Source organism: Pan paniscus, chromosome X (assembly GCF_029289425.2).
Source record: "Pan paniscus chromosome X, NHGRI_mPanPan1-v2.0_pri, whole genome shotgun sequence".
In the NCBI taxonomy this organism is placed as follows: Eukaryota; Metazoa; Chordata; class Mammalia; order Primates; family Hominidae; genus Pan; species Pan paniscus.
This window is the reverse complement of record NC_073272.2, coordinates 56495585-56513964: the sequence shown is the minus strand read 5'-3', so window position 1 is coordinate 56513964 and position 18380 is coordinate 56495585. Positions and strand designations below refer to the sequence as shown.

Here is an 18380-nt window from a genome sequence, read left to right as displayed (position 1 = left end):
GAAAATGAACTTGCAAAGCACTTTTCTTTTTCCCCCGCCCACCCTTTCTTTCACTTCCAGTGGCTTTGGAGAATATGAGCCACAGGTTACTCTAATAATGTGTTTCAGAAAACTTCACCATCATAGAAATAAATCTTAAATATTTTAATATCTGTTTTATATATGCTTCCATAAATCATTTTCTTGCCTCCTTCACGAGTTTGCTGTCATGCTTGCAATTGTCTTACCCATTCCAATATAAGACATTCATAGTTTTTGGTTGCATTATTGTACGTTCAAAATCTTTGATCCATCTGGACAAAATTAAAGTGGTAGGAACTCAACATTATTTGTTGAATCCCTGTTTCACCCACTGTTTTGAAATGGCTCTTTTATCATCACCTACATCCCCACTCAATTTTGTATGTAACTCTCTTCTTTTAATTTTCTTCCATTGAGTTGTTTATACCTGAACCACTACTACACTATTTTAATTGCTGTAGCTTAAATTATATTTGAAATGTGAAATAATGCTTGCCCTCGCTCATTGATTTCTCCTTTTCTATCAATTCTGACACGTTGGTCTTTCAGATGAACTTCAGAATCATTTGATCAGGTGCTAAAATATTCCTGTTGAGACACTAGTTATTATTTTTATATTACATGTTAACTCTGGGACAATAGCCATCTTTCTATTTTAGAATCTCTCTATCAAAAAAAAAAAAGCCACTCCTCAATTCCTCAAGTCTTTTAACATATCCCACACAATGATTGTGTTATTTGCTTCATATTCGTTCTTCACATTCAAATTAAATTTATTCATGGGCACTTTTATTTTTCCATTCCATTGCTGACACGTGTTTGCTTTTACTCCACTATGTTTTTCACACAAGTCAAACAATCTGTTTGGAAACCATGTGATTCTATACCTAGAAAATCCCAGAATCTCTGCCCAAAAGCTCCTTGATCTTATAAACAACTTCAGGAAAGCTTCAAGATACAAAATTAATGTATAAAAACCAGAAGTGTTTCTGTACACCAACTACCTTCAAGCGCAGAGCCAAATCAGAAACACAATCCCATTCACAATTGCCACAAAAAAAAAATACCTAGGAATACAGCTAACGAGGGAGGAGAACAATCTCTACTATGAGAACTACAAAACACTGCTCAAAGAAATCAGAGATGACACAAACAAATGGAAAAACATTTCATGCTCGTGAACAGGAATAAGCAATACTGGCAAAATGGCCTAATTGACCAAAGCAATTCATACATTCAATGATATTCCTATTAAAGTACCAATGACATTCCTCACAGAATTAGAAAAAAAGTACTTTAAAATTCATATGGAACCAAAAAAGAGCCCAAATAGCCAAGGCAATCCTAAGCAATAAGAATGAAGCCAAAAGCATCATATTACCTGACTTCAGACTATAATACAAGGCCACGGTAATCCAAATAGCATGGTACCGGTACCAAAACAGTCACAGAGACCAATGAAGTAGAATACACAGCCCAGAAATAATGCTGCACACCTCACACCTATTACCACCTGATCTTCAACAAAGTTGACAAAAACAAGCAACGTAGACAGGAATCCCTATTCAATAAATGGTGCTGAGATAACTGGCTAGCTGTATGTAAAAGACTGAAACTGGACCACTTCTTATTAAAAAAATTAACTAAAGGTGGATTAAGAACTTAAATGTAAAACCCAAATCTGTAAAAACCCTGGAAGACAACGTAGGCAACGTCACTCCGGACACAGGAAAAGGCAAAGGTTTCATAACGAAGATGCCAAAAGCAATGGCAACAAAAGCAAACATTGACAAATGGGATCTAATTAAACTAAAGAGCTCCTGCACAGCAAAAAAAAAAAAAAAAAAAAAAAAAACTATCCACAGAGACAACAACCAACACACAGAATGGAAGAAAATGTTTGCAAACTATGCATCTGTCTAAGGTTTTGTATCCAGCATCTATAAAGAACTTAAAGAAATTTACCAAAATACAAACAAACAAACAAAAAACACTAAAATGACACGCCATGCGTGGTGCCTCACACCTGTAATTCCAGCACTTTGTGAGGCCAAGATGGGCAGATCACTGGAGGCCAGGATTTCAAGATCAGCCTGGCCAAGATGGAAAACCCTGGCTCTACCATAAAATACAAAAATTAGCTGTGCGAGGTGGTGCACACCTGTAATCCCAGCACTTTGTGAGGCCAAGATGCGCAGATCACTGGAGGCCAGGATTTCAAGACCAGCCTGGCCAAGATGGAAAACCCTGGCTCTATCATAAAATACAAAAATTAGCTGTGCGAGGTGGTGCACACCTGTAATCCCAGATACTAGCATAGCTGAGGCAGCAGAATAGCTTGAACCTGGGAAGTGGAGGTTATAGTGAGTGGAGATCGTGCCACTGCACTCCAGCCTGGGCAACAGACCGAGACTGCATGTCAATAAACAAAACAAAACAAAACAATCCATACCATTAAAAAGTGCGCCAAGGACATGAACAGACACTTTCAAAGGAAGACGTGCACGCGGCCAACAAGCACATGAAATAAAGTTCAAAGTCACTGATCATTGGAGAAATGCAATTCAAACCACAATGAGATATCATCTCACACCAGTCAGGACGGCTATTATTAAAAAGTAAAAAAATACAATAAAATAACAGATGCTGGTGACATAGTAGAGGAAAAAAACACTTATTCACTGTTGGTGGAAGTGTAAATTAGTTCAACCATTGTAGGAAACTGTGTGCTCATTTCCCAGAGACCCAGGATATTATCCAGGAGAACTTCCTCAACCGCGCAAGACAGGCCAACATTCAAATTCAAGAAATACAGAAAACACCACTCTGCTACTCCTTGGGAAGAGCAATCTCAAGACAATAATCATCAGATTCTCCAAGGTTGAAACAAAGGAAAAAATGTTAATGGCCGCCACAGAGAAAGGTCAGGTTACCTACAAAGGGAAGCTCATCAGACTAACAGCGGATCTCTCTACAGAAACCCTACAAGCCAGAAGAGAGTGGGGGCCACTATTCAGCATTCATAAAGAAAGAATTTTCTTGGCCGGGCGCGGTGGCTCACGCCTGTAATCCCAGCACTTTGGGAGGCCGAGGCGGGCGGATCACGAGGTCAGGAGATCGAGACCATCCTGGCTAACACGGTGAAACCCCGTCTCTACTAAAAATACAAAAAATTAGCCGGGCGTGGTAGCGGGCGCCTGTAGTCCCAGCTACTCGGGAGGCTGAGGCAGGAGAATGGCGTGAACCCGGGAGGCGGAGCTTGCAGTGAGCCGAGATCGCGCCACTGCACTCCAGCCTGGGCGACAAAGCGAGACTCCGTCTCAAAAAAAAAAAAAAAAAAAAAAAGAATTTTCTTTTATTTTTATTTATTTATTTTTATTTTTTACTATTATTATACTTTAAGTTTTAGGGTATATGTGCACAATGTGCAGGTTAGTTACATATGTATACATGTGCCATGCTGGTGTGCTGCACCCATTAACTCGTCATTTAGCATTAAGCATATCTCCTAATGCTATCCCTCCCCCGTCCCCACACCCAACAGTCCCCAGAGTGTGATGTTCCCCTTCCTGTGTCCATGTGTTGTCATTGTTCAATTCCCATCTGTAAGTGAGAACATGCAGTGTTTGGTTTTTTGTCCTTGTGATAGTTTACTGAGAATGATGATTTCCAATTTCATCCATGTCCCTACAAAGGACATGAACTCATCATTTTTTATGGCTGCATAGTATTCCATGGTGTATATGTGCCACATTTTCTTCATCCAGTCTATCATTGTTGGACATTTGGGTTGGTTCCAAGTCTTTGCTATTGTGAATAGTGCCGCAATAAACATACGTGTGCATGTGTCTTTATAGCAGCATGATTTATAGTCCTTTGGGCATATACCCAGTAATGGGATGGCTGAGTCAAATGTATTTCTAGTTCTAGATCCCTGAGGAATCGCCACACTGACTTCCACAATGGCTGAACTAGTTTACAGTCCCACCAACAATGTAAAAGTGTTCCTATTTCTCCACATTCTCTCCAGCACCTGTTGTTTCCTGACTTTTTAATGACTGCCATTCTAACTGGTGTGAGGCACAACCAGTACCAGCCGCTGCAAAATCATGCCAAAATGTAAAGGCCATCGAGACTAGGAAGAAACTGCATCAACTAATGAGCAAAATAACCAGCTAACATCATAATGACAGGATCAAATTCACACATAACAATATTAACTTTAAATGTAAATGGACTACATGCTCCAATTAAAAGACACAGACTGGCAAATTGGATAAAGAGTCAAGACCTATCAGTGTGCTGTATTCAGGAAACGCAACTCACATGCAGAGACACACATAGGCTCAAAATAAAAGGATGGAGGAAGATGTACCAAGCAAATGGAAAACAAAAAAAGGCAGGGGTTGCAATCCTAGTCTCTGATAAAACACACTTTAAACCAACAAAGATCAAAAGAGACAAAGAAGGCCATTACATAATGGTAAAGGGATCAATTCAACAAGAAGAGCTAACTATCCTAAATATATATGCACCCAATACAGGAGCACCCAGATTCATAAAGCAAGTCCTGAGTAACCTATAAAGAGACTTAAGACTCCCACACAATAATGGGAGACTTTAACACCCCACTGTCAACATTACACAGATCAATGAGACAGAAAGTTAACAAGGATACCCAGGAATTGAACTCAGCTCTGCACCAAGCGGACCTAATAGACATCTACAGAACTCTCCACCCCAAATCAACAGAATATACATTTTTTTCAGCACCACACCACACCTATTCCAAAATTGACCACATACTTGGAAGTAAAGCTCTCCTCAGCAAATGTAAAAGAACAGAAATTGTAACAAACTGTCTCTCAGACCGCAGTGCAATCAAACTAGAACTCAGGATTAAGAAACTCACTCAAAACCGCTCACCTACATGGAAACTGAACAACCTGCTCCTAAATGACTACTGGGTACATAACGAAATGAAGGCAGAAATAAAGATGTTCTTTGAAACCAACGAGAACAAAGACACAACATACCAGAATCTCTGGGACACATTCAAAGCAGTGTGTAGAGGGAAATTTATAGCACTAAATGCCCACAACAGAAAGCAGGAAAGATCCAAAATGGACACCCTAACATCACAATTAAAAGAACTAGAAAAGCAAGAGCAAACACATTCAAAAGCTAGCAGAAGGCAAGAAATAACAAAAATCAGAGCAGAACTGAAGGAAATAGAGACCAAAAAAACCCTTCAAAAAATTAATGAATCCAGGAGCTGGTTTTTTGAAAGGATCAACAAAATTGATAGACCGCTAGCAAGACTAATAAAGAAAAAAAGAGAGGAGAATCAAATAGACGCAATAAAAAATGATAAAGGGGATATCACCACCAATCCCACAGAAATACAAACTACCATCAGAGAATACTACAAACACCTCTGCGCAAATAAACTAGAAAATCTAGAAGAAATGGATAAATTCCTCGACACATACACCCTCCCAAGACTAAACCAGGAAGAAGTTGAATCTCTGAATAGACCAATAACAGGCTCTGAAATTGTGGCAATAATCAATAGCTTACCAACCAAAAAGAGTCCAGGACCAGATGGATTCACAGCCGAATTCTACCAGAGGTACAAGGAGGAACTGGTACCATCCCTTCTGAAACTATTCCAATCAATAGAAAAAGAGGGAATCCTCCCTAACTCATTTTATGAGGCCAGCATCATCCTGATACCAAAGCCTGGCAGAGACACAACCAAAAAAGAGAATTTTAGACCAATATCCTTGATGAACATTGATGCAAAAATCCTCAAGAAAATACTGGCAAACCAAATCCAGCAGCACATCAAAAAGCTTATCCACCATGATCAAGTGGGCTTCATCCCTGGGATGCAAGGCTGGGTCAATATATGCAAATCAATAAATGTAATCCAGCATATAAACAGAACCAACAACAAAAACCACATGATTATCTCAATAGATGCAGAAAAGGCCTTTGACAAAATTCAACAACGCTTCATGCTAAAAACTCTCAATAAATTAGGTATTGATGGGACGTATCTCAAAATAATAAGAGCTATCTATGACAAACCCACAGCCAATATCATACTGAATGGGCAAAAACTGGAAGCATTCCCTTTGAAAACTGGCACAAGACAGGGATGCCCTCTCTCACCACTCCTATTCAACACAGTGTTGGAAGTTCTGGCCAGGGCAATTAGGCAGGAGAAGGAAATAAAGGGTATTCAATTAGGAAAAGAGGAAGTCAACTTGTCCCTGTTTGCAGACGACATGATTGCATATCTAGAAAACTCCATTGTCTCAGCCTAAAGACAGAATTTTCAACCCAGAATTTCATATCCGGCCAAACTAAGCTTCGTAAGGGAAGGAGAAACAAAATCCTTTCCAGAACAGCAAATGCTGAGGGATTTTGTCACCGTCAGGCCTGCCTTACAAGAGCTCCTGAAGAAAGCACTAAATATGAAAAGGAGAAAGCAGCACCAGCCACTGCAAAAACAAACAAAAAAATGAAGACAAACGACACTATGAAGATACTGCATCAACTAATGTGCAAAATAACCAGCTAGCATCATGATGACAGAATCAAATTCACACATAACAATATTAATCTTAAATGTAAGTGGGATAAACACCCAATTAAAACACACAGACTGGCACATTGGATAAAAAGTCAAGACCCATCGGTGTGACAGATACAGAAGACCCATCACACGTGCAAAGGACACACAGGCTCAAAATAAAGGGATGGAGGAATACTGACCAAGTAAATGAAAAGCAGAAAAAAAAAAAGCTGGAGTTGCAATCCTAGTCTCTGATAAAACAGACTTTAAACCAACAAAATACAAAATTAGCTTTCAAAGCCACTGATCATTGGAGAAGTGCAATTCAAATCACAATGACATATCTCACACCAGTCAGAATGGCTATTATTAAAAAGTAAAAAAACTAAAATAGAACAAAATAACAGATGCTGGTGACATTGTGGAGAAAAACACTTATTCACTGTTGGTAGAAGTTAAATTAGTTCAACCATTGTAGGAAACAGTGTGCTGATTCCCCAGAGACCTAAAAGCAAAACTACCATTCCATCCAAGCAATCCCATTACTGGGTATACAGCCAAAGGGATATAAACTGTTCTATCATAAAGACCCATGTACGCATATGTTCACTGCAGCACTATTCACAATACCAAAGATATGGAATCAACCAAAAAGCCCATCGATGGTAGACTGGATAAAGAAAATGGAGTACACATATACCATGGAATAGGATGCAGCCATAAAAACGAAATGACATTATCTCCGTGGCCAGAACATGGATGGAGCTGGAGGTCATTATACTTAGCAAAGTAATGCATGAACAGAAAACTAAATACTGCATGTTCTCACTTATAAGTGGAAGCTATAAATGGGAAAAAATAAACACACAGAGGAGAACAACAGACACTGGGGCCCACCAAAGAGTGGAGGATGGGAGGAGGGAGAGGATCAGGAAAAATAGCTCATGAGTACCAGGCTTAATACCTGGGCGACAAAATAATCTGTACAACAAACCCCCATGACACAAGTTCACCTGTATAACAAACCTGCACCACATGTATGCCTGAACTTAAAAGATACAAAAAGAATAAGAAAAAAATAGATTTCAAAACAAAATCTTTGAGAAGAGACTAAAGGTCACTATATAATAATAAAGGGGTCAATTCATCCAAAGGATATTAACAATTTTAAATATATATGCACCCAACACTTGAGCACGCAGATATATAAAACAAATTCTATAAGAGCTAAAGAGAGAGATAGCCCCCAATAAAATAATAGATGGAGACTTCAGCAACCCACATTCAGTATTGGACAGATCTGCCAGACAGAAACTCAACAACAACAACAACAACAACAAAAATAGAGTTAATCTGCACTACACACACATGGATCTAATAGATATTTACAGAACATTTAATCCAACGACTACAGAATACACGTTCTTTTCCTCAGCACGTGGATCATTCTTAAGGACAAGACCATATGTTAGGTCTCAAAACATTCAAAAAAAAAAACCTGAAATAATATCATGGATCTTATCAGACCACAATGCCATAAAACTAGAAATTAATAACAAGAGGAATTTTGGAAACTATACAAATACATGAAAACTGAATAATCTGCTCCTGAATGAATAATGGGTCAATGAAGAAGCTAAGAAGGAAATTTAAAATGTTGTTGAAACAAATGATAATGGAGACACAACATACCAAAACGATGGGATACAGCAAAAGCAGTACTCGGAAAGAGGTTTATAGCTATAAGTGCCTACAACAAAACAGGTAAAAACTTCAAATAAACAATTTAATGATGCATCTTAAAGAGCTGCAAAGAAAGAGCAAACCAAACCAAAAATTAGAAGAAATAATAAAGATCCCAGCAGAAATAAATGAAATTGAAATGAAAAACCCCTACAAAAGAGCAGTAACACAAAAAGTTGTTTTTTTAATAAGTTAACCAAAATTGACAAACCATTAGCCAAACTAAGAAAAAAAGAGAGAAACCCAAATAAATAAAATCAGAAATGAAAAAGGATTTGAGAGGCTGAGGCAGGTGGATCACTTGAGGCCAGGACCTCAAGACCAACCTGGCCAACATGGCAAAACTCCAACTCCACTAAAAATACAAAAAATTAACCACGCGTGGTGGTAGGCGCCTGTAATCCCAGCTACTAGGGTGGCTGAGGCAAGAGAATTGCTTGAACCCTGGAGGTGGAGGTTCTAGTGAGCTGAGACTGTGCCATTGCATTCCAGTCTGGCGATAAAAGGAGACTGTCTCGAGAAAAAAAAAAAGAAAAAGAAATAAAAAAGGACACATTACGAAACTGATGCTGCAAAAATTCAAAGGATCATAACTGGCTCCTATGAGAAACTCCATGCCTATAAATTGGAAAATCTAGAAAAAAATGGACTAAATCCTAAATACATACAACCTCCGAAGATTGAACCAGGAAGAAATCCATAAACTGAACAGACCAGTAACAAGCAACAAGATCAAAGCCATAATAAAAGTCTTCCAGTAAAGAAACGCCAGACCTGATGGCTTCACTAATGAATTCTACCCAACATTTAAAGAAGGACTAATACCAATCCTACTCAAACTATTTTGAAAAATAGAGAAGGAGGGAATACTTCCAAACTAATTCTATGAGGCCAGTATTACCCTGATACCAAAACCAGACAAAGACACATCAGCAAAAGAAAACTACAGGGCAAAACCGCTGATGAATATTGATGCAGAAATCCTCAACAGAATACTAGCAAATCAAATTCAACAATACGCTAGAAAGAATCATCATCATGACCAAGTGAGATTTATCCCCGGGATGGAAGGATGGTTCAACATATGCAAATTAATGTATGTGATAAATCATTATCAACCGAATGAAGGATACAAACCATATAGTCATTTTGATCGATGCTGAAAAGCATTTAATAAAACTCAATATTTCATCATGATACAAACCCTCGAAACACCGGGGAAAGAAGGAACATACTTCAATGTAATAAAAGCCATATACCACAGACCCACAGCTAGTATTGAAGTGGCCTCGCTGTCCGGGGTAACATCCAGGGTTCTTGGTCTCACAGCCAAGGAAATCAAGGACATGGGCACACCAAGAGTGAGGTGTAGAGCAGAAAGTTAATAGGAGAAACAAAGAGAACAGCTTTCTACTACAGAGAGGGGTCCCAGAAAAAACGGTTGCCATCCGGCAGTGAAAGGCAGTGGTTTTTATAGATGAGCTAGTGGGGAGGTAGTATCTGATCACCTACATAGGGTACAAACAACCAGTTAGGACCAGGTGTACCATCTGCATAGGGTGTGAATCTCTGGCAGCCCCCAACCTAATCTTTTATTATGCAGGCGGGTCCTCAGCCTGAGCTACTCCATGTTGCTCATTTCATTCTTACTGTGCACGTGCTAAAAACGAGGAGGTGGAAAGCCCATGGTGGACATGCCTGGCCCCAGGTGGCCTTTTCCATCTGTGCAGCTGTTGGCATCCCCCTATGAAAGCGTCCAGGTTCCTATCTATCTATGATAGAAAATCAATGTACCAACATTTTATCTCTATGTACCATCTCAAATACAGGATTTAAACTTTCAAAAAAGATACAATTCTCAAGAGTATTAAAGATCCAGAAATAAATTTAACAAAACTGTGCAAGGATTCTTTGCAGAAAACTTAAAACTTTATTAAGAGAATATTATCGGTCAAATTTCCAGATTAAGAATAACGTTCTTGGTTTCAGTCTTCATTTGTCTTGCTTGAAACCTATGGTTGCACATCACCTATAAAATAAATATTAAATTAGGGCCCGTTACTCAGCAGATTTTTATTCATATGACACTAGAGGTATACAACTACCGTTGTTGATGAACTAATATCAGAACCCTGAGGGTGAGTGACCCTTTAGCTTACAGCCAGTTAGCCTCTGAATAAACTCTGAAGGTAGACTTCCAGGCATATTAACAATATTTTTAATTCATGCCACTTTTTCTAGTAGAATAAGGAAACGAAGAGACTGTTCAAGTTCAGAATGAATTAAATCAAGTGAATCTATTTTGTATGTATAAGTGGAAAGCAAAAAAAAAAACACATATACTTTCAATGAAAATTCAACGAAATAAAATCCTAAGGGAAAAAGATATTTTAAAGTATCATTTAAATAGTCTGATATGAAATGACACTCTGAATATAGAATATGCTTAGAACGGCCTAAGTGAAGGAAATAGAAAAGTCAGTATTACATTTGTTTTGTGTCTCTTGTGAAAAAGTGTAAAAACGTTACTTTGGACTAGTGTAGCCATCATGTAGTTGCTTTAAGTAGGGCGAACATTTGTCACTATTTTCACCGGTACTCCTGCCTCTTTACATGCCTAAAAGCAGTTCAGTTTATATGGTAAACTGAATACCCATGCTAGCTTTAAGCCATTAACATCACAGTTAACATCGAAATATAAACTAATGCTTATTATAAACATGTTACATATTTGTTAAAAACAGGCCTCTATAAAAATATTTGAAAATCATTGACTGTTGCTTAAATGACTTACATTCAAAAGTCAGAACACGTTTTCGTATCTTTTTTAAAAAATGACACATAAAACCGTATATATTTATCATGTATAACATGATGCTTTAAAATATATATACACATTGTGAAATGGCTACATCAAGCTAATTAATATATGCTTCACATAGCTGTGAAGACACTCGAAATCTACTGTCTTAGCATGTTTCATATCTTTCATATCGTAATCCAATTAGCTTTGACCCAATTTTTCTCCATCTCTGGAAGTCCTGGCCTCAAGTGATCTTTCTGTCTCGGCCTCCCAAAGTGCTGGAATTAACAGCATGAGCCACCACACCTGGCCCTCTATCTCTGATAGTGTGTAAGGCAGCCATCTGGGGCCTGAACTACCTTCAAAGAATCTTTAGACATGAGTATGATATTAAAGTAGTAGTAATTTTACCTCTGTGTCACGCACAATATAATATTGTGAAAACAGAAACCATATAGTTTGCATCTTAAATGAATAACAAACCTGCTTCCAGCACTTTAGTGGGATCAAAAGTGGGCAGAGTCCCCTCCCTGACATCAGGACCATCTCCAGGCTCATCCTCTATCTTAAGCAGAGCCAGTTCCTGTTGAAAAGCTTCCATGTCAGGCTCTTAAAAGATAAAAAGGTCATCAGTTTACAAATTAAAACATGAACTATGAACGAGGAAATGATAATATTTATTCCCTCATCATTATGAAGTAAAAACCTGTAGGCTAATTATTTCAGGAATCTGCTGCCAGGAAAACAGGAAAGCAGAGATGTTCAAACATTGCCCTTTCCTTTCCCAAGGCTGGCCCTAGACAACTTACTTGTCCCTTTTGTACTCATTTGTTCTTATTCTTATCACATTAAATCAGTGATTTGTTTGAGTCAATCTGAATAGACTATGAGCTTTAGGCAAAAATTTGGCACTGACTTCTCCAGCACTTAGTATATTACGTGGCATGAGGAAGCATTAATAAATGTGTGTTAAAAAGTTTCTTAAAAAATACATGAGATGTCCGCAGATGGCAGACTAGGAAACTGCAAGCTGCCATTCTTCCACAGAAACATAAAACAAAACAAAACAAAAAAACAGAAAATGGCTGAACAAACCATACGGGAGCTGTGGAAAACACTCAAAGGTTTATGGCAACCATGCAAATACCCAATCAATAAAAAGCCTCCGTCAAAATGGTAGGAAAGTTTAGTGGCTTTTTATGTGTCCTTGCTCCACCCCTCTCCACAGCAGCAGTAGGAAATGTTTAAGATTCCTTCCTAATGTTTTCTGTCCTCCTGTAACTGGTATGTCATAAAACATAATGCATAAATATACCTCCGCCACCCATAAGCATTATTCTCCACTCTCCCTTCACCTTGAACGGCAGGTGCTCCTTCATTTTCAATCTCCCCACTAGGTGCAATACCCTGATTATCAGTTGGTGGTTGCTCTTCTTGACGTTTTTCCTCAGTGGGCTGCTGGACCTAAGGGTGTAAGTGTGTGTGTGAATAAAAAGTCAATAATATAAATACACAAATGCATATGTGCATCAAATCATAAATCTAAAGACATTTTTCCAACATATATATATACATACATATGTATATACATACATACATACGTATATACATACATGTATATATACATGCATACATACATACACACATACATATATATACATATATACATACATACATATGTACATATATACATACATACATATATACATATATATACATATATACATATACACACACACATATATATATATAGAGAGAGAGAGAGAGAGAAATATCCATATCCATACAGGTAACACCAGAATATAATATTCCTGAACCAACGTTTCCTTCATGAGATGCCATCATTATTTTTTATCAGCATGGAACACCTGTATCAGTGCGTGTACACTAGCTCAAAAATATTTCTTAAAATAAATTGTGTTAATAGGAAACATCAAATGTTAAAGGACTCACAATCACAGATCCAACTGGCTGGGAAGACTCTTGGTCATTTCCTCTTTCTGAGGATTGGGATCTTGTTCTCACATGCTCACTCATATTTCCCACTGAAAATAGAATACTGTTATTTGGAAAAAGTGTATAAGAACTTAGCTATATATATGAACATTCCATGGCAAAATGGTGATTTGTATTTTTTTAATTTTGAAAATATTTTCAACGTAATTCACAGAGCATTGATAAGTACCCACGCTTTCCAATCAAACTAAGGACAGATTTGTTTGTATCATAGTCGAAGAGGCATAGAAATCCCCTTAACGCCATAGCAAGACAGAGGACATTTCTGCGTTTTGGTTTCACAATTAGACTCTCCATCATGAAGACATTTGGGGGAAAAAAGGGCAGAGAATTGAAACTGAAATGACTACTGCTTTTGTCCCACTCTGATTTGCTAGGCCCGTTTCACCCCCACACCCCTCTCAAAATCAAGTCTTGTTGGAAAGCACAGCCTCGCCCATTCCTTCCATGGCGTCCATGGCGGAGGTGAGAAATTGCGAAACAGAGTGAACGTTATGCTCCTCACGGGACACCTCTGCCAGGCATTCTACAGACCTCGGGGCCACAGTCACCAGCCCACAGCGTTCCCAGTTCCCAGGCCCCTTCCTTACTGACCACACGGTCCCTTCCCCGCGTCCCTACCGAGGAGTCTGGAAACTGTCCTCTCTCAGAGGGTTCCAGGAGTTTTCGAGACTCAGACACCTCTAACAGCACCCCCAGCACTCGCCCCATCTTCACGCGATCCCTCCCCTCTGCGGCCCACCTTCCTCCCTCGTCCCTCGTCCCAGCCCAGCCACGACGACAAGTCCCACGGTGGCATCCCGACCTGGGAGGGGCCGGACGACGACCGCGAGGCCCTTTTCCCTCGGAAGCCACGGACTGTGCCGCAGGACCTGTCCAAAGCCAGCTGGCTCCTCCACACATTCACCCACAACTAAATTCCCAGGAAGACCGCTCTGCGGACCTACCGGCTGAGTCTCGGTCAGTGACAAAGAATCAAGATGGCGGAAAGAATGAAGACACTCTCCTTGCAGAGCTGTGTGTGGACAGAAGGCGGGCAGCAAGGCGCATGCGCAACAACAGACACGTGTAGCAACAGACATGCGTAACAACAGACAAGTGCAGCAACAGGTCTGTGCAGCATGCACACTGACTGGGACATTCGCCTCGTGACTGATGTTTTCCTGCGTCTGTGGAGAACCTAAACCACCAGCGCTCCTGACAACGAAAATGAACTTGCAAAGCACTTTTCTTTTTCCCCCGCCCACCCTTTCTTTCACTTCCAGTGGCTTTGGAGAATATGAGCCACAGGTTACTCTAATAATGTGTTTCAGAAAACTTCACCATCATAGAAATAAATCTTAAATATTTTAATATCTGTTTTATATATGCTTCCATAAATCATTTTCTTGCCTCCTTCACGAGTTTGCTGTCATGCTTGCAATTGTCTTACCCATTCCAATATAAGACATTCATAGTTTTTGGTTGCATTATTGTACGTTCAAAATCTTTGATCCATCTGGACAAAATTAAAGTGGTAGGAACTCAACATTATTTGTTGAATCCCTGTTTCACCCACTGTTTTGAAATGGCTCTTTTATCATCACCTACATCCCCACTCAATTTTGTATGTAACTCTCTTCTTTTAATTTTCTTCCATTGAGTTGTTTATACCTGAACCACTACTACACTATTTTAATTGCTGTAGCTTAAATTATATTTGAAATGTGAAATAATGCTTGCCCTCGCTCATTGATTTCTCCTTTTCTATCAATTCTGACACGTTGGTCTTTCAGATGAACTTCAGAATCATTTGATCAGGTGCTAAAATATTCCTGTTGAGACACTAGTTATTATTTTTATATTACATGTTAACTCTGGGACAATAGCCATCTTTCTATTTTAGAATCTCTCTATCAAAAAAAAAAAAGCCACTCCTCAATTCCTCAAGTCTTTTAACATATCCCACACAATGATTGTGTTATTTGCTTCATATTCGTTCTTCACATTCAAATTAAATTTATTCATGGGCACTTTTATTTTTCCATTCCATTGCTGACACGTGTTTGCTTTTACTCCACTATGTTTTTCACACAAGTCAAACAATCTGTTTGGAAACCATGTGATTCTATACCTAGAAAATCCCAGAATCTCTGCCCAAAAGCTCCTTGATCTTATAAACAACTTCAGGAAAGCTTCAAGATACAAAATTAATGTATAAAAACCAGAAGTGTTTCTGTACACCAACTACCTTCAAGCGCAGAGCCAAATCAGAAACACAATCCCATTCACAATTGCCACAAAAAAAAAATACCTAGGAATACAGCTAACGAGGGAGGAGAACAATCTCTACTATGAGAACTACAAAACACTGCTCAAAGAAATCAGAGATGACACAAACAAATGGAAAAACATTTCATGCTCGTGAACAGGAATAAGCAATACTGGCAAAATGGCCTAATTGACCAAAGCAATTCATACATTCAATGATATTCCTATTAAAGTACCAATGACATTCCTCACAGAATTAGAAAAAAAGTACTTTAAAATTCATATGGAACCAAAAAAGAGCCCAAATAGCCAAGGCAATCCTAAGCAATAAGAATGAAGCCAAAAGCATCATATTACCTGACTTCAGACTATAATACAAGGCCACGGTAATCCAAATAGCATGGTACCGGTACCAAAACAGTCACAGAGACCAATGAAGTAGAATACACAGCCCAGAAATAATGCTGCACACCTCACACCTATTACCACCTGATCTTCAACAAAGTTGACAAAAACAAGCAACGTAGACAGGAATCCCTATTCAATAAATGGTGCTGAGATAACTGGCTAGCTGTATGTAAAAGACTGAAACTGGACCACTTCTTATTAAAAAAATTAACTAAAGGTGGATTAAGAACTTAAATGTAAAACCCAAATCTGTAAAAACCCTGGAAGACAACGTAGGCAACGTCACTCCGGACACAGGAAAAGGCAAAGGTTTCATAACGAAGATGCCAAAAGCAATGGCAACAAAAGCAAACATTGACAAATGGGATCTAATTAAACTAAAGAGCTCCTGCACAGCAAAAAAAAAAAAAAAAAAAAAAAACTATCCACAGAGACAACAACCAACACACAGAATGGAAGAAAATGTTTGCAAACTATGCATCTGTCTAAGGTTTTGTATCCAGCATCTATAAAGAACTTAAAGAAATTTACCAAAATACAAACAAACAAACAAAAAACACTAAAATGACACGCCATGCGTGGTGCCTCACACCTGTAATTCCAGCACTTTGTGAGGCCAAGATGGGCAGATCACTGGAGGCCAGGATTTCAAGATCAGCCTGGCCAAGATGGAAAACCCTGGCTCTACCATAAAATACAAAAATTAGCTGTGCGAGGTGGTGCACACCTGTAATCCCAGCACTTTGTGAGGCCAAGATGCGCAGATCACTGGAGGCCAGGATTTCAAGACCAGCCTGGCCAAGATGGAAAACCCTGGCTCTATCATAAAATACAAAAATTAGCTGTGCGAGGTGGTGCACACCTGTAATCCCAGATACTAGCATAGCTGAGGCAGCAGAATAGCTTGAACCTGGGAAGTGGAGGTTATAGTGAGTGGAGATCGTGCCACTGCACTCCAGCCTGGGCAACAGACCGAGACTGCATGTCAATAAACAAAACAAAACAAAACAATCCATACCATTAAAAAGTGCGCCAAGGACATGAACAGACACTTTCAAAGGAAGACGTGCACGCGGCCAACAAGCACATGAAATAAAGTTCAAAGTCACTGATCATTGGAGAAATGCAATTCAAACCACAATGAGATATCATCTCACACCAGTCAGGACGGCTATTATTAAAAAGTAAAAAAATACAATAAAATAACAGATGCTGGTGACATAGTAGAGGAAAAAAACACTTATTCACTGTTGGTGGAAGTGTAAATTAGTTCAACCATTGTAGGAAACTGTGTGCTCATTTCCCAGAGACCCAGGATATTATCCAGGAGAACTTCCTCAACCGCGCAAGACAGGCCAACATTCAAATTCAAGAAATACAGAAAACACCACTCTGCTACTCCTTGGGAAGAGCAATCTCAAGACAATAATCATCAGATTCTCCAAGGTTGAAACAAAGGAAAAAATGTTAATGGCCGCCACAGAGAAAGGTCAGGTTACCTACAAAGGGAAGCTCATCAGACTAACAGCGGATCTCTCTACAGAAACCCTACAAGCCAGAAGAGAGTGGGGGCCACTATTCAGCATTCATAAAGAAAGAATTTTCTTGGCCGGGCGCGGTGGCTCACGCCTGTAATCCCAGCACTTTGGGAGGCCGAGGCGGGCGGATCACGAGGTCAGGAGATCGAGACCATCCTGGCTAACACGGTGAAACCCCGTCTCTACTAAAAATACAAAAAATTAGCCGGGCGTGGTAGCGGGCGCCTGTAGTCCCAGCTACTCGGGAGGCTGAGGCAGGAGAATGGCGTGAACCCGGGAGGCGGAGCTTGCAGTGAGCCGAGATCGCGCCACTGCACTCCAGCCTGGGCGACAAAGCGAGACTCCGTCTCAAAAAAAAAAAAAAAAAAAAAAAGAATTTTCTTTTATTTTTATTTATTTATTTTTATTTTTTACTATTATTATACTTTAAGTTTTAGGGTATATGTGCACAATGTGCAGGTTAGTTACATATGTATACATGTGCCATGCTGGTGTGCTGCACCCATTAACTCGTCATTTAGCATTAAGCATATCTCCTAATGCTATCCCTCCCCCGTCCCCACACCCAACAGTCCCCAGAGTGTGATGTTCCCCTTCCTGTGTCCATGTGTTGTCATTGTTCAATTCCCATCTGTAAGTGAGAACATGCAGTGTTTGGTTTTTTGTCCTTGTGATAGTTTACTGAGAATGATGATTTCCAATTTCATCCATGTCCCTACAAAGGACATGAACTCATCATTTTTTATGGCTGCATAGTATTCCATGGTGTATATGTGCCACATTTTCTTCATCCAGTCTATCATTGTTGGACATTTGGGTTGGTTCCAAGTCTTTGCTATTGTGAATAGTGCCGCAATAAACATACGTGTGCATGTGTCTTTATAGCAGCATGATTTATAGTCCTTTGGGCATATACCCAGTAATGGGATGGCTGAGTCAAATGTATTTCTAGTTCTAGATCCCTGAGGAATCGCCACACTGACTTCCACAATGGCTGAACTAGTTTACAGTCCCACCA

General features: G+C 39.3%; 1 protein-coding gene across 2 annotated transcripts; it reads right to left on the bottom strand.

Annotated features, from left to right (window-relative positions):
* Positions 1–9135: 9135 nt before the first annotated feature.
* On the bottom strand, positions 9136–14371 carry LOC129395324 (putative G antigen family E member 3). 2 transcript variants are annotated; one of them, XM_055106509.1, is made up of 5 exons: positions 14114–14371; positions 13104–13195; positions 12506–12614; positions 11634–11759; positions 9136–10376 (listed from the first exon to the last, which is right to left on the bottom strand). In XM_055106509.1, the coding sequence occupies exons 2-5, from the start codon at positions 13185–13187 to the stop codon at positions 10360–10362; spliced, it is 336 nt and encodes a 111-aa protein (XP_054962484.1). In that variant the 5' UTR covers positions 13188–13195; positions 14114–14371; the 3' UTR covers positions 9136–10359. The 2 variants fall into 2 exon arrangements, with proteins under 2 accessions (XP_054962484.1, XP_054962485.1); XM_055106510.1 differs by having other exon boundaries at positions 10255–10376; positions 13104–13209.
* Positions 14372–18380: the final 4009 nt, after the last annotated feature.

What these genes read in the sequence shown, in the direction of transcription:
- LOC129395324 (XM_055106509.1), bottom strand. Translation starts at nt 13,187, where the DNA reads ATGAGTGAGCATGTGAGAACAAGATCCCAATCCTCAGAAAGAGGAAAT. An exon ending in AGCCAGTTGGATCTGTGATT is followed by an intron (nt 12,615 to 13,103) that starts GTGAGTCCTTTA and finishes TTACACCCTTAG; the next exon opens with GTCCAGCAGCCCACTGAGGA. An exon ending in AGGAGCACCTGCCGTTCAAG is followed by an intron (nt 11,760 to 12,505) that starts GTGAAGGGAGAG and finishes TTATCTTTTAAG; the next exon opens with AGCCTGACATGGAAGCTTTT.